This window comes from Oncorhynchus clarkii, unplaced genomic scaffold (assembly GCF_045791955.1).
Source record: "Oncorhynchus clarkii lewisi isolate Uvic-CL-2024 unplaced genomic scaffold, UVic_Ocla_1.0 unplaced_contig_8771_pilon_pilon, whole genome shotgun sequence".
NCBI classification, from domain to species: domain Eukaryota; kingdom Metazoa; phylum Chordata; class Actinopteri; order Salmoniformes; family Salmonidae; genus Oncorhynchus; species Oncorhynchus clarkii.
In genome coordinates this window covers 14,927-32,567 of record NW_027259393.1, presented here as the reverse complement: position 1 = coordinate 32,567, position 17,641 = coordinate 14,927, and the positions used below count along the sequence as shown (strand labels likewise).

The window sequence follows — 17,641 nt, the reverse complement described above, 5'->3', positions numbered from 1 at the left end:
AGTATTATAGATTGTATTACAGTAGTATAGATAGTATTATAGATAGTAGTAAAGAATTATAGTATTATAGATAGTAGTATTGATAGTATTAGACAGTAGTATAGATAGTATTACAGTATTATAGATAGTATTACAGTATTATAGAGAGTATCATAGATAGTAGTATAGCATTATAGATAGTAGTATAGATAGTAGTATTACAGTATTATAGATAGTATTACAGTATTATAGATAGTATTACAGTATTATAGATAGTATTACAGTATTATAGATAGTATTACAGTATTATAGAGAGTATCATAGATAGTAGTATAGCATTATAGATAGTAGTATAGATAGTAGTATTACAGTATTATAGATAGTATTACAGTATTGTAGATAGTAGTATAGATAGTAGTATAGCATTATAGATAGTATTACAGTATTATAGAGTATTTTAGTATTATAGATAGTAGTATAGATAGTAGTATAGCATTATAGATAGTATTACAGTATTAGAGAGTATTATAGTATTATAGTATTATAGATAGTATTATAGATGGCATTACAGTATTATAGAGAGTATTATAGTAGTATAGAGAGTATCATAGTATTATAGATAGTAGTATTACAGTATTATATATAGTATTACAGTATTATAGTATTATAGATTGTATTACAGTAGTATAGATAGTATTATAGATAGTAGTAAAGTATTATAGTATTATAGATAGTAGTATTGATAGTATTATAGACAGTAGTATAGATAGTATTACAGTATTATAGATAGTATTACAGTATTATAGAGAGTATCATAGATAGTAGTATAGCATTATAGATAGTAGTATAGATAGTAGTATTACAGTATTATAGATAGTATTACAGTATTATAGATAGTATTACAGTATTATAGAGTGTATTATAGTATCATAGATAGTATAACAGTATTATAGATAGTATTACAGTATTATAGAGTGTATTATAGTATCATAGATAGTATAACAGTATTATAGATAGTATTACAGTATTATAGAGTGTATTATATTATCATAGATAGTATACCAGTATTATAGATAGTATTACAGTATTATAGAGAGTATCATAGATAGTAGTATAGCATTATAGATAGTAGTATAGATAGTAGTATTACAGTATTATAGATAGTATTACAGTATTATAGATAGTATTACAGTATTATAGAGTGTATTATAGTATCATAGATAGTATTACAGTATTATAGAGTGTATTATAGTATTATAGAGTGTATTGCAGTATTATAGATAGTATTACAGTATTATAGAGTGTATTATAGTATCATAGATAGTATCATAGTATTATAGATAGTATTACAGATAGTAGTATTACAGTATTAGAGAGTATTTTAGTATTATAGATAGTAGTATAGATAGTAGTATTACAGTATTATAGATAGTATTATAGTATTATAGATAGTATTACAGTATTATAGTAGTATAGAGAGTATCATAGTATTATAGATAGTAGTATTACAGTATTATAGTATTATAGATTGTATTACAGTATTATAGATAGTATTATAGTATTATAGATAGTATTACAGTATTATAGTAGTATAGAGAGTATCATAGTATTATAGATAGTAGTATTACAGTATTATAGTATTATAGATTGTATTACAGTATTATAGATAGTATTACAGTATTATAGAGTGTATTATAGTATCATAGATAGTATTACAGTATTATAGAGTGTATTATAGTATTATAGAGTGTATTGCAGTATTATAGATAGTATTACAGTATTATAGAGTGTATTATAGTATCATAGATAGTATCATAGTATTATAGATAGTATTACAGATAGTAGTATTACAGTATTATAGAGAGTATTTTAGTATTATAGATAGTAGTATAGATAGTAGTATTACAGTATTATAGATAGTATTATAGTATTATAGATAGTATTACAGTATTATAGAGAGTATTATAGTAGTATAGAGAGTATCATAGTATTATATATAGTAGTATTACAGTATTATAGATAGTATTACAGTATTATAGTATTATAGATAGTATTATAGATAGTAGTAAAGTATTATAGTATTATAGATAGTAGTATAGATAGTATTACAGTATTATAGATAGTATTACAGTATTATAGATAGTATTACAGTATTATAGAGTGTATTATAGTATCATAGATAGTATAACAGTATTATAGATAGTATTACAGTATTATAGAGAGTATCATAGATAGTAGTATAGCATTATAGATAGTAGTATAGATAGTAGTATTACAGTATTATAGATAGTATTACAGTATTATAGATAGTATTACAGTATTATAGAGTGTATTATAGTATCATAGATAGTATTACAGTATTATAGATAGTATTACAGTATTATAGAGTGTATTATAGTATTATAGAGTGTATTACAGTATTATAGATAGTATTACAGTATTATAGAGTGTATTATAGTATCATAGATAGTATTACAGATAGTAGTATTACAGTATTATAGAGAGTATTTTAGTATTATAGATAGTATTACAGATAGTAGTATTACAGTATTATAGAGTGTATTATAGTATCATAGATAGTATAACAGTATTATAGAGAGTATCATAGATAGTAGTATAGCATTATAGATAGTAGTATAGATAGTATTATAGTATTCTAGATAGTATTACAGTATTATAGAGAGTATCATAGATAGTAGTATAGCATTATAGATAGTAGTATAGATAGTATTATAGTATTCTAGATAGTATTACAGTATTAAAGATAGTATTACAGTATTATAGATAGTATTACAGTATTATAGATAGTATTACAGTATTATAGCTAGTATTACAGTATTATAGCTAGTATTATAGTATTATAGCTGGTATTACAGTATTATAGATAGTATTACAGTATTATAGCTAGTATTACAGTATTATAGCTAGTATTATAGTATTATAGCCAGTATTACAGTATTATAGATAGTATTGCAGTATTATAGCTAATATTACAGTATTATAGCTAGTATTATAGTATTATAGCTGGTATTACAGTATTATAGATAGTATTACAGTATTATAGCTAGTATTACAGTATTATAGCTAGTATTATAGTATTATAGCTGGTATTACAGTATTTTAGCTAGTATTACAGTATTATAGCTAGTATTATAGTATTATAGCTAGTATTACAGTATTATAGCTAGTAGTATAGATATTATCATAGTATTACAGATAGTATTACAGTATTATAGCTAGTATTATAGCTAGTAGTATAGATATTATCATAGTATTACAGATAGTATTACTGGCAGCATTAAAGGGTCCCTGACAAAATAACAAAGAGGATTGATTCTTAAAAGGTTTGAATTGTATAAAGGATGTAGAAGCCATTTTCCCCCCAAAACAGCAGCAAAGGTCTCACCTGTATCTATAGTAGGACACCAGCATCCTCTCTCTGACCTCCCCCTCCATCTTCTGGTCAATAACCAACAGCATGACTCCATAGAGATACAGGGCCTCACACTGGTTAACAAGGAGACAAACAACACATGGTAGGACTCTCACATACCTTCAGGACATACAGCGCCTCACACTGGTTAACAAGGAGACAAACAGCACATGGTAGGACTCTAACATACCTTCAGGACATCGCCAAACATACAAGGACGATTTTCCTAAATGTATATAAGTTGATCATAGAGCTACGAAGCTTCCAGAGAACACGCCCCCCCCCCCCCCCCCGGGGGCCCTTTTACAAAATCTAAGTAATTACAAGAGATTGGGGCGGCAGGGTAGCCTAGTGGTTAGAGGGGGTAGGCAGGTGGTTAGAGCGTTGGACTAGTAACCGAAAGGTTGCAAGATCGAATCTCCCGAGCTGACGAGGTAAAAAAAATCTGTCGTTCTGCCCCTGAACAAGGCAGTTAACCGTCTTTGAAAATACGAATTTATTCTTAACTGACTTGAAAATGTAAATGTTGTTTTACCAGGAGCTGTTTTCCATCCTCATTCAGCAGCACAGTCTCCAGGGTCTGTTGAATGTAAACTCCTTCATACAGGTCATCCAGGTACCTGGAGAGAAGAACAGCTGATTAGATAAAGCATGGTGAGGAGACAGAGACAGAACAGCTGATTAGATAAAGCATGGTGAGGAGACAGAACAGCTGATTAGATAAAGCATGGTGAGGAGACAGAGACACAACAGCTGATTAGATAAAGCATGGTGAGGAGACAGACAGAACAGCTGATTAGATAAAGCATGGTGAGGAGACAGAACAGCTGATTAGATAAAGCATGGTGAGGAGACAGAACAGCTGATTAGATAAAGCATGGTGAGGAGACAGAACAGCTGATTAGATAAACGCATGGTGAGGAGACAGAACAGCTGATTAGATACAGCATGGTGAGGAGACAGAACAGCTGATTAGATAAAGCATGGTGAGGAGACAGAACGGCTGATTAGATACAGCATGGTGAGGAGACAGAGACAGAACATCTGATTAGATAAAGCATGGTGAGGAGACAGAACAGCTGATTAGATAAAGCATGGTGAGGAGACAGAGACAGAACAGCTGATTAGATAAAGCATGGTGATTAGACAGAACGGCTGATTAGATAAAGCATGGTGAGGAGACAGAACGGCTGATTAGATAAAGCATGGTGAGGAGACAGAACGGCTGATTAGATAAAGCATGGTGAGGAGACAGAACAGCTGATTAGATAAAGCATGGTGAGGAGACAGAACAGCTGATTAGATAAAGCATGGTGAGGAGACAGAACAGCTGATTAGATAAAGCATGGTGAGGAGACAGAACAGCTGATTAGATAAAGCATGGTGAGGAGACAGAACAGCTGATTAGATAAAGCATGGTGAGGAGACAGAACAGCTGATTAGATAAAGCATGGTGAGGAGACAGAACAGCTGATTAGATACAGCATGGTGAGGAGACAGAACAGCTGATTAGATACAGCATGGTGAGGAGACAGAACAGCTGATTAGATAAAGCATGGTGAGGAGACAGAACAGCTGATTAGATAAAGCATGGTGAGGAGACAGAACAGCTGATTAGATAAAGCATGGTGAGGAGACAGAACAGCTGATTAGATAAAGCATGGTGAGGAGACAGAACAGCTGATTAGATAAAGCATGGTGAGGAGACAGAACAGCTGATTAGATAAAGCATGGTGAGGAGACAGAACAGCTGATTAGATAAAGCATGGTGAGGAGACAGAACAGCTGATTAGATACAGCATGGTGAGGAGACAGAACAGCTGATTAGATAAAGCATGGTGAGGAGACAGAACAGCTGATTAGATAAAGCATGGTGAGGAGACAGAACAGCTGATTAGATAAAGCATGGTGAGGAGACAGAACAGCTGATTAGATAAAGCATGGTGAGGAGACAGAGACAGAACAGCTGATTAGATAAAGCATGGTGAGGAGACAGAGACAGAACAGCTGATTAGATAAAGCATGGTGAGTAAATAGAGACAGACAGACTGCTTGACACAACACACAGTAAGACTTCAGCTCAATGACTGAACAGACCAAAAATATGTAAATCCAAAACAGGTCGATATCGTAAGGAGGTAATTCTGTATGACCTGATTAGATCAACGATGTACTTGTGGACACTTTCAAACGCCAGGTAGAATCGTGAGAGTATCTCCAGGTTGTTCTCCCGGAACTCATCGTCCAGATCCTGCAGATCTGGTTTGGCTTCTAGCTTACTGTCGTAGTACTCTGGACCCTGGAAGGTAACGGGAGTATATAAAGGGTTACTCATGGACGTAACATTATCCCTGTTCTTCATCATCATCATGATAACTGGAAAGACTGTCGTAGTACTCTGGACCCTGGAAGGCAACGGGGGAATATAAAGGGTTACTCATGGACATAACATTATCCCTGTTCTTCATCATCATCATCGTGATAACTGGAAAGACTGTCGTAGTACTCTGGACCCTGGAAGGCAACGGGGGAATATAAAGGGTTACTCATGGACATAACATTATCCCTGTTCTTCGTCATCATCATCATGCCTATGCTGTTCTGTACCATCTCTCATTCATACATTTTTATGTAAATATTCTTTCATTCCTTTACACTTGTGTGTATAAGGTAGTTGTTGTGGAATTGTTAGGTTAGATTACTTGTTGGTTATTACTGCATTGTCGGAACTAGAAGCACAAGCATTTCGCTACACTCGCATTAACATCTGCTAACCGTGTGTATGTGACCAAATAACATTAGATTTGATTTGTACTTCATCATCATCATCATCATGCCATAACACATTCTAAACAATCTAGTTCATAGATGACAGGTGGCAATCACATAATTGGAAAGGCCTAACCATGACACTGGCGGTGTGTGTCCATTATCTAAGGAGCTGCACCCCAAACATTGTCCTTTCACTGTGATCTCATCTCATACTCATTTAACAAGACAACCCCTCTCACCTTGAAGTAGCTGAAGTCACAGATGATGTCTCCGTATTTCTGCTGGTCGCTCTTGTCTTTGAGTCTGAAGACAGCAGGGATGAACTCCGAGAGGCGGAGGAGCTCGGCTATGATAGCGTTTCCCCGGGACACGATCCTCAGCACCGCCTGACCGCACAGGTTGTTTTCCGCCAGGAAATCCACCATGGCGGCGGTCTCAGGTCGACAAGGCGCCTCTGCAATTCGGGCTCTGGCCCACTTCTACACTAGTATTGTGTAAAAAAAAAAGAGACACAGCTGCCACAGGTTAAACCAGGGACTAAAACTGCATCTCTAAATAGTATTAATTTGTATAATGTTAACGAGTTCAGATAGCTACATGAAACAATTGTACATGTAGTTATCACCAGCAGGCTAGTTTGAAGCTAGTGGCCGTTAAGATATTTTGCAACAAGCGGTGAATTCTACCGACCGAGCGATGACTAGTTTTCAACTTTCTAAATATTTTACATGCATCATTTCACAACCGTACTCACCTTAAGGTATACACCTATAGGATAGCTCGCTAAATGTTGATCGTTTCAAGTTTTTCAATTCAATTCCTGTTTACCATCACATGACAAACCACATGATTCATCTTCCCTGCAGAGTGTTTGTGGACCACTAGGTGGCGACGAAGTCAAGACTAAGAGCAGGGGGCTTTTCTTCTTCGTGTGAATTTTCTGCCGGTTCTTCTTCTTCGTTGCTATTATGGCGGTCCGCAAACAAATATTATAGGTGCATGTCGCCACCTACTGTATTGGCTGTGTATCAGCCTACTATTCTGTGGTATGAATTCATTACTTTGTGAAAAAAATTGGCCTACTAACTAACCCTACACCCATTAAAACCTCACCACTATACACTATCTAACTTTGTACCTATACACTATCTAACCCTGTACCTATACACTATTTAACCCTGTACCTATACACTATCTACTATCTAACCCTGTACCTGTACACCCTCCCACTTCTTCGAGCCCTCAACATCAGCCTGGGAGGATGTAACCTCTCTTCTCTAAACTCCTTGCAGATCTTCTACACTAAAATCTCTCTGCTGCTGCAACTACCTCATCTATCTTCTGTGGTTTCTGCTCCATCAGCGCAGTACAGTTGATCACCATGGCTACAAACGCAAGAAATCCAACCTTACTTCTGTCCTATTCAGTGGGGCGTGGGGGGGCTTCCAGTTGAATCACTCACCCTTGGGCTGTCCGCTACTCTCTTCGCTGCCTCAGCATAGGAAACGTTCTACCCCATGCGAACTCTGGCAATCTCAACCTGTCTCTCTCTCTCTCAATTCAATTCAATTCAATTCAAGGGGCTTTATTGGCATGGGAAACATGTGTTAACATTGCCAAAGCAAGTGAGGTAGATAATATATCAAGTGAATATATAAAGTGAAATAAACAATAAAAATTAACAGTAAACATTACACATACAGAAGTTTCAAAACAATAAAGACATTACAAATGTCATATTATATATATATATATATATATATATACAGTGTTTTAACAATGTACAAATGGTTAAAGGACACAAGATAAAATAAATAAGCATAAATATGGGTTGTATTTACAATGGTCTTCACTGGTTGCCCTTTTCTCGTGGCAACAGGTCACACATCTTGCTGCTGTGATGTCACACTGTGGAATTTCACCCAGTAGATATGGGAGTTTATCAAAATTGGGTTTGTTTTCGAATTCTTTGTGGATCTGTGTAATCTGAGGGAAATATGTCTCTCTCTCTCTCTCTCTCTCTCTCTCTCTCTCTCTTTCAGGGCACTTTGTGTCCCCAGCTGCATTGGCATCCCCACAGTTGACACACAGTGCTTTCTCTATCCCAGCTTTACACTCCTATCCTGCACAGTTCTCACATCTTGGGTTCTCCCTTCTTCACACTGCGGCAACACCTCTGAATCCTTGGCACCTAAAGCACCGTAACGGGTTTGGAACATACTGTAGACCCTCACAGAATAGCAACTATGACCTTACGTCACCTTATCCAACCTGGACTTAAGGGGTAAACGTAACATAGTAAATGTAACTCCAGGACGTTCCAATTAGTGTGATATGTTTCGCATGGTATGTATTAACTTGTGGATGTAAATTTTACGTTTCGACTGATATGTTATGAATTGCAATTGGTACAATATGTTACAAATTTGCAAAAATCATATATGTTCTGATTTCCAATTTGTTGTAACTAATGTTATATAGGTGGCTAGGTGGCTAATCGTTAATGTTAGCTTGGTGGCTAAGGTTAGATAAGCTAGGGGATTAGGTGTTCAGGTTAGGGTTCAGGTTAGGGTTACAGTTGTGGCTGCTTCACATGCTGTATTGTTGTCTCTACCTTGCCTTTTGTGCTGTTGTCTGTGCCCAATAATGTTTGTACCATGTTTTGTGCTGCTACCATGTTGTGTTGCTACCATGTTGTTGTCATGTTGTATTGCTACCATGCTATGTTGTTGTCTTTAGGTCTCTCTTTATGTAGTGTTGTGGTGTCTCTCTCGTCGTAATGTGTTTTGTCCTATTTTTTAAACATTTATCCCACGTTCCCGCAGGAGGCCTTTTGGTAAGAATTTGTTCTTAACTGACATGCCTAGTTAAATAAAGTTTTATTTTTAAATAAAGGGTTAAGGTTAGGAGTTAGTTTAAAAGGTTAAGGTTAGGAGTTAGTTTAAAGGGTTAAGGTTAGGGGTTAGTTTAAAAGGTTAAGGTTATGAGTTAGTTTAAAGGGTTAAGGTTAGGGGTTAGTTTAAAGGGTTAAGGTTAGGGGTTAGTTTAAAGGGTTAAGGTTAGGAGTTAGTTTAAAGGGTTAAGGTTAGGAGTTAGTTTATAGGGTTAAGGTTAGGAGTTAGTTTAAAGGGTTAAGGTTAGGAGTTAGTTTAAAAGGTTAAGGTTAGGAGTTAGTTTAAAGGGTTAAGGTTAGGGCTTAGTTTAAAGGGTTAAGGTTAGGAGTTCGTTTAAAGGGTTAAGGTTAGGGCTTAGTTTAAAGGGTTAAGGTTAGAGTTAGGGTTAGCTAACATGCTAAGTAGTAAGTAGTTGCAAAGTTGCTAATTAGCTTAAATGCTAAAGTTGTCCGTGATTAGATTTGAACACCTAAACGTTCGCATTATACGCCCACCCATCCACCCCGACCAACCAACCTACTTTAGTCTTTTCCTTAAGTAACCTTTTGTCTTACGTAACCACACCAAAAATATAATGCACATTTTTGCATATCGGATTTTCATTTACTATGTTACGTCTAGCCTATGTGACCAGGTTGCCTTATCAGTAGAAACTGTGTCGAAGCTCAACAAGACAGACGGGGTATTCTCAGACTCGCCATTGCCACTGGGTCTACGTCTCACCAAACGGTGGGCGTCACAAACGCCAAGAATATTATTTTTCATTTGATCCAACTCTATACTCAATACTTCCCCACTGATCACTAATTTGAGCAGCGCCCTGATCCGAGTAGTGATGGGATTTCGGGGCGGCAGGGTAGTCTAGTCGTTAGAGCGTTGGACAAGTAACCGAAAGGTTGCAAATCCTCAAGGTACAAATCTGTCGTTCTGCCCCTGAACAGGCAGTTACTGTCCCTAGGCCGTCATTGAAAATAATAATTTGTTCTTAACTAACTTGCCTGGTTAAATACAATTAAAAAAATACGCCTCTGTTTACTGACTTGGATCATTTTGACAAGTTCAGGACAAATAAGGAATATTTCGCGAACTGCACATCACTACTCCGGAGAGCAAAGCACAACGCACTACAGGTTGAGCCTCGAGACGCGCGTCTTTCCGCTGCCTCTGGGCGGGAAATACACAAACCATCAAAACAAACTACACATCACTACTCCGGAGAGCAAAGCACAACGCACTACAGGTTGAGCCCCATAGACGCGCGTCTTTCCGCTGCCTCTGGGCGGAAAATACACAAACCATCAAAACAAACTGCACATCACTACTCCGGAGAGCAAAGCACAACGCACTACAGGTTGAGCCTCGAGACGCGCGTCTTTCCGCTGCCTCTGGGCGGAAAATACACAAACCATCAAAACAAACTGCACATCACTACTCCGGAGAGCAAAGCACAACGCACTACAGGTTGAGCCTCGAGACGCGCGTCTTTCCGCTGCCTCTGGGCGGAAAATACACAAACCATCAAAACAAGTTGCACTTCTCTTTCACAGATGTAACCGATCCCAGTTTGTCCGTACCCAGCCTAAAACAACATAAGGGTCGGCCAAAAACCAGGAATCCACTTTTTCCCCAAAACATCTCCCTCCAAAATCGGTTCTGATGGAACTGCCATGGCAACCAGTGAAAGTGTCTACCACACTTGTCGCCGCAGGCTGGCTCAACTTCAGACCTCTCTCTAGGCCCGGTGACGGACACACTCAAGGTTTTCTAGAGACCCAGTAGAGTTATAGGTATATGCTCTTGGTTTGTATTCAGGAGTTTTTCTTTATTTTTTAAAAACTATTTTCTACATTGTAGAATAATAGTGAAGACATCAAAACTATGAAATAGCACATGTGGAATCATGTAGTAACCAAAGAAGTGTTAAACACATGAAAATATCGGTTATATTTGAGATTCTTCAAAGTAGCCACCCTTTGCCTTGATGACAGCCTTGCACACTCGTTTAGACATTCTCTCAACCAAAGGACAGATTTCCACCGGTCTAATGTCCATTGCTCGTGTTTCTTGGCCCAAGCGAGTCTCTTCTTCTTATTGGTGTCCCGTTAGTAGTGGTTTCTTTGTAACAATTCAAACCCCATGTGGGCGCAACTCAATATTAGGAAGGTGTTCTTAATGTTTTGTTCATTCAGTGTATACTCCTTTCATAATATTTCCCCTAATGCTGTGTCTATTATTCTGTCTCTGTCTATTGTTGATTCCTTCCTTCCTCGTTCTCAACAGTTAAATTAAATACGTTTAGTTTGTCCTTATCTTCATCATTAAAATGACATGCTTTGAATAATATAGGACTAGAATTGGATGAAGACAGCTTTCGTTTCTCTTCACTAAGATTGAATGGGTCTGAATTAATAACTGCTATAGTCTACCACCATCTGAATGGTTATGGGTCTGAATGGTTATGGGTCTGAATGGTTATGGGTCTGAATGGTTCTGGGTGTGAATGGTTATGGGTCTGAATGGTTCTGGGTCTGAATGGTTATGAATTAATAACTGCTATAGTCTACCACCATCTGAATGGTTATGGGTCTGAATGGTTATGGGTCTGAATTAATAACTGCTATAGTCTACCACCATCTGAATGGTTATGGGTCTGAATGGTTATGGGTCTGAATTAATAACTGCTATAGTCTACCACCATCTGAATGGTTATGGGTCTGAATGGTTATGGGTCTGAATGGTTCTGGGTCTGAATGGTTATGGGTCTGAATGGTTATGAATTAATAACTGCTATAGTCTACCACCATCTGAATGGTTATGGGTCTGAATGGTTATGGGTCTGAATTAATAACTGCTATAGTCTACCACCATCTGAATGGTTATGGGTCTGAATTAATAACTGCTATAGTCTACCACCATCTGAATGGTTATGGGTCTGAATTAATAACTGCTATAGTCTACCACCATCTGAATGGTTATGGGTCTGAATTAATAACTGCTATAGTCTACCACCAACTGAATGGTTATGGGTCTGAATTAATAACTGCTATAGTCTACCACCATCTGAATGGTTATGGGTCTGAATTAATAACTGCTATAGTCTACCACCATCTGAATGGTTATGGGTCTGAATTAATAACTGCTATAGCCTACCACCATCTGAATGGTTATGGGTCTGAATGGTTATGGGTCTGAATTAATAACTGCTAAAGTCTACCACCATCTGAATGGTTATGGGTCTGAATGGTTATGGGTCTGAATTAATAACTGCTATAGTCTACCACCATCTGAATGGTTATGGGTCTGAATGGTTATGGGTCTGAATTAATAACTGCTATAGTCTACCACCATCTGAATGGTTATGGGTCTGAATGGTTAGGGGTCTGAATTAATAACTGCTATAGTCTACCACCATCTGAATGGTTATGGGTCTGAATTAATAACTGCTATAGTCTACCACCATCTGAATAGTTATGGGTCTGAGTGGTTATGGATCTGAATGGTTATGGGTCTGAATGGTTATGGGTCTGAATTAATAACTGCTATAGTCTACCACCATCTGAATGGTTATGGGTCTGAATTAATAACTGATATAGTCTACCACCATCTGAATGGTTATGGGTCTGAATTAATAACTGCTATAGTCTACCACCATCTGAATGGTTATGGGTCTGAATGGTTATGGGTCTGAATTAATAACTGCTATAGTCTACCACCATCTGAATGGTTATGGGTCTGAATGGTTATGGGTCTGAATTAATAACTGCTATAGTCTACCACCATCTGAATGGTTATGGGTCTGAATGGTTATGGGTCTGAATTAATAACTGCTATAGTCTACCACCATCTGAATGGTTATGGGTCTGAATGGTTAGGGGTCTGAATTAATAACTGCTATAGTCTACCACCATCTGAATGGTTATGGGTCTGAATGGTTATGGGTCTGAATGGTTATGGGTCTGAATGGTTCTGGGTCTGAATTAATAACTGCTATAGTCTACCACCATCTGAATGGTTATGGGTCTGAATGGTTCTGGGTCTGAATTAATAACTGCTATAGTCTACCACCATCTGAATGGTTATGGGTCTGAATGGTTATGGGTCTGAATTAATAACTGCTATAGTCTACCACCATCTGAATGGTTATGGGTCTGAATTTATAACTGCTATAGTCTACCACCATCTGAATGGTAATGGATCTGAATGGTTATGGGTCTGAATGGTTATGGGTCTGAATGGTTATGAGTCTGAATTAATAACTGCTATAGTCTACCACCATCTGAATGGTTATGGGTCTGAATTAATAACTGCTATAGTCTACCACCATCTGAATGGTTGTGTCTGAATTAATAACTGCTATAGTCTACCACCATCTGAATGGTAATGGATCTGAATGGTTATGGGTCTGAATTAATAAACTGCTATAGTCTACCACCATCTGAATGGTTATGGGTCTGAATTAATAACTGCTATAGTCTACCACCATCTGAATGGTTATGGGTCTGAATTAATAACTGCTATAGCCTACCACCATCTGAATGGTTATGGGTCTGAATGGTTATGGGTCTGAATTAATAAACTGCTATAGTCTACCACCATCTGAATGGTTATGGGTCTGAATTAATAACTGCTATAGTCTACCACCATCTGAATGGTTATGGGTCTGAATTAATAACTGCTATAGCCTACCACCATCTGAATGGTTATGGGTCTGAATTAATAACTGCTATAGTCTACCACCATCTGAATGGTTATGGGTCTGAATGGTTATGGGTCTGAATTAATAACTGCTATAGTCTACCACCATCTGAATGGTTATGGGTCTGAATGGTTATGGGTCTGAATTAATAACTGCTATAGTCTACCCCCATCTGAATGGTTATGGGTCTGAATGGTTATGGGTCTGAACTAATAACTGCTATAGTCTACCACCATCTGAATGGTTATGGGTCTGAATTAATAACTGCTATAGCCTACCACCATCTGAATGGTTATGGGTCTGAATGGTTATGGGTCTGAATTAATAACTGCTATAGTCTACCACCATCTGAATGGTTATGGGTCTGAATTAATAACTGCTATAGTCTACCACCATCTGAATGGTTATGGGTCTGAATTAATAACTGCTGTAGCCTACCACCATCTGAATGGTTATGGGTCTGAATTAATAACTGCTATAGCCTACCACCATCTGAATGGTTATGGGTCTGAATGGTTCTGGGTCTGAATTAATAACTGCTATAGTCTACCACCATCTGAATGGTTATGGGTCTGAATGGTTATGGGTCTGAATGGTTATGGGTCTGAATTAATAACTGCTATAGTCTACCACCATCTGAATGGTTATGGGTCTGAATTAATAACTGCTATAGTCTACCACCATCTGAATGGTTATGGGTCTGAATGGTTATGGGTCTGAATGGTTATGGGTCTGAATTAATAACTGCTATAGACTACCACCATCGCCCGTTCTCTCTTCTTCTCTCAAACTCTTTGTGAGTCCTATTAGCTGCTCTATTTAACATGCAGGGGGGGGGGGGGGGTAATCATTATTTGCTGGTGGCAGAGCCAAAAAGTCCTTGACCTCTTTGAACCCCTAACAGAACCACTGTCTCCTCTGACCCGGTCTGTCCCACTTCCCAGGGGACATGGGATTCATTACTAATTTACCACGAGGCTATTCCAGGGTCACTTGCTCTGTGTAACCAACACACACACACACACACACACACACACACACACACACACACACACACACACACACAACCGCTCAGCCTGGAGAACTTCCAGGGTACGTCCCAAAAGCTACCCTATTCCCTATTTAGTGCACTACTTTTGACCAGAGCTCATAGGAAGTAATGCACTCTTTAGGGAATAGGGTGCCATTTGGGATGCAAACCTTTAGCATGCGTTATGAAATGGCAGGGAGAGAGAGAGAGAAACAACAGGTGTAGACTAACAGTGAAATGACAGGGAGAGAGAGAGAAACAACAGGTGTTTTTGATACAGAGGAAGGGTCTCTCTCTCTCTCTCTCTGTCTCTCTCTCTCTCTCTCTCTCTCTGTCTCTCTCTCTCTGTCTGTCTCTCTCTCTCTCTCTCTCTCTCTCTCTCTGTCTCCCTCTCTCTCTCTCTCTCTCTCTCTCTCTCTCTCTCTCTCTCTCTCTCTCTCTCCCTGCATCTCTCTCTCTCTATCTCTCTCTCTCCCTCTCTCTCTCTCTCTCTCTCTCTCTCTCTCTCTCTCTCTCTCTCTCTCTCTCTCTCTCCCCTCTCTCTCTCTCTCTCTCTCTCTCTCTCTCTCTGTCTCCCTCTCTCTCTCTCTCTCTCTCTCTCTCTCTCGCTCTCTTTCTCTCTCTCTCTCTCTCTCTCCCTGCATCTCTCTCTCTCTCTCTCTCTCTCTCTCTCTCTCTCTCTCTCTCTCTCTCTCTCTCTCTCTCTCTCTCTCTCTCTCTCTCTCTCTCTGCCTTGATTTCTTACTCTCGCTTGCACTTTATTTTTCAAGGTACTGTGTCAGCTTGAATTCAGGTCCCCTAATCAGCCTTCATGTATGAGCCGCATTTGATTGATAATACTGTATGTAATAGCATTGGTTGGTTGTTAGGCCCATGCTGTGTTAAAGATACAGAGACATTGTAACGGCCGTTGTTGGTGGAAGAAGAGGAGGACCAATGCGCAGCGTGGGAAGTGTCCATGTTAGATTTATTCGATAACTGAACAAAAACAATAAAATGACAAAATTAACAGTCCTGAACGGTGAAGCATCAGAAAATAATCACCCACAACTCAAGGGTGAAAAACAGGCTGCCTAAGTATGGTTCTCAATCAGGGACAACGATTGACAGCTGCCTCTGATTGAGAACCATACCAGGCCAAACACAAAAATCCCAAATTATAGAAAAAAGAACAGACTGCCCACCCCAACTCTCGCCCTGACCATACTAAAACAAAGACATAACAAAAGAACTAAGGTCAGAACGTGACAGTACCCCCCCCCCCCCCCCCCCCCCCCCCAAAGGTGCGGACTCTGCCTTTTAACCCGCCTCCGTGGCCTCTTTAGAGCGGCGACCCTCGCCGCCGACCTCGGACTGGGGGCCCTAGCAATGGGTCCCTAGCATCACCCCCGGAGTGAAGGGCAATTCCGGCAGCTCAGGACAGACGGGCGACTCTGGCAGCTCAGGACAGACAGGAGACTCTGGCAGCTCAGGACAGACGGGAGACTCTGGCAGCTCAGGACAGACGGGAGACTCTGGCAGCTCAGGACAGACGGGAGACTCTGGCAGCTCAGGACAGACGGGAGACTCTGGCAGCTCAGGACAGACGGGAGACTCTGGCAGCTCAGGACAGACGGGAGACTCTGGCAGCTCAGGACAGACGGGAGACTCTGGCAGCTCAGGACAGACGGGAGACTCTGGCAGCTCAGGACAGACGGGAGACTTTGGCAGCTCAGGACAGACGGGAGACTCTGGCAGCTCAGGACAGACGGGAGACTCTGGCAGCTCAGGACAAACGGGAGACTCTGGCAGCTCAGGACAGACGGGAGACTCTGGCAGCTCAGGACAGACGGGAGACTCTGGCAGCTCAGGACAGACGGGAGACTCTGGCAGCTCAGGACAGACGGGAGACTCTGGCAGCTCAGGACAGACGGGAGACTCTGGCAGCTCAGGACAGACGGGAGACTCTGGCAGCTCAGGACAGACGGGAGACTTTGGCAGCTCAGGACAGACAGGAGACTCTGGCAGCTCAGGACAGACGGGAGACTCTGGCAGCTCAGGACAGACGGGAGACTTTGGCAGCTCAGGACAGACGGGAGACTCTGGCAGCTCAGGACAGACGGGAGACTCTGGCAGCTCAGGACAGACGGGAGCACCTGTAGGGAGGAGACGGAGAGACAGCCTTGTGTGGGGGGCTGCCACCGGAGGCCTGGTGCGTGGAGGAGGCACCGGATAGACCGGACCGTGGAGGCGCACTGGAGGTCTCGAGCACCGAGCCTGCCCAACCCTACCTGGCTGGATACTCCCCGTAGCCAGGCCAGTGCGGCGAGGTGGAATCGACCGCACTGGGCTGTGCTGGCGAACAGGGGACACCATGTATAGGGCTGGTGCCATGTACCCTGGCCCGAGGAGACGCACTGGAGACCAGATGCGCTGAGCCGGTTTCATGGCACCTGGCTCTAGCCCGGCCAATACGAGGCGCTGCTATGTACTGCCCGGTCCACCTCTCTCCACGGTAAGCACGGGGAGTTGGCTCAGGTCTCCTACCTGACAGCCACACTCCCCGTGTGCCCCCTCCAATACATTTTTGGGTCTGCCTCTCGTCCCAGCCGCGCTAGAAAAAAGAATATAGACTGCCCACCCCAACTCACACCCTGACCATACTAAAACAAAGACAAAACAAAGGAACTAAGGTCAGGAGGACCTTAGCGTAATATATTTAATATGTCGTATACTATCTATTAACAGTTTCACTCATTACATTTGAATGAACTTAATCGTTATGACACACCCCCTCTCTATTGTCATTGGTTGCACTAATCACACTGTAACCTGGTTCAAGTCTTCATGACATCACC

General features: G+C 40.0%; 1 protein-coding gene across 1 annotated transcript; it reads right to left on the bottom strand.

Moving 5' to 3' along the window:
- Window positions 1–3,385: 3,385 nt before the first annotated feature.
- Window positions 3,386–6,648, bottom strand: LOC139400123 (WASH complex subunit 5-like; the record flags this gene model as incomplete). Its single annotated transcript, XM_071145151.1, has 4 exons — window positions 6,424–6,648; window positions 5,566–5,711; window positions 3,948–4,032; window positions 3,386–3,486 (listed from the first exon to the last, which is right to left on the bottom strand). Coding segments are annotated over exons 1-4 (518 nt in total), but the record flags the coding sequence as incomplete, so codon positions are not given.
- Between the last annotated feature and the right edge of the window lie 10,993 nt (window positions 6,649–17,641).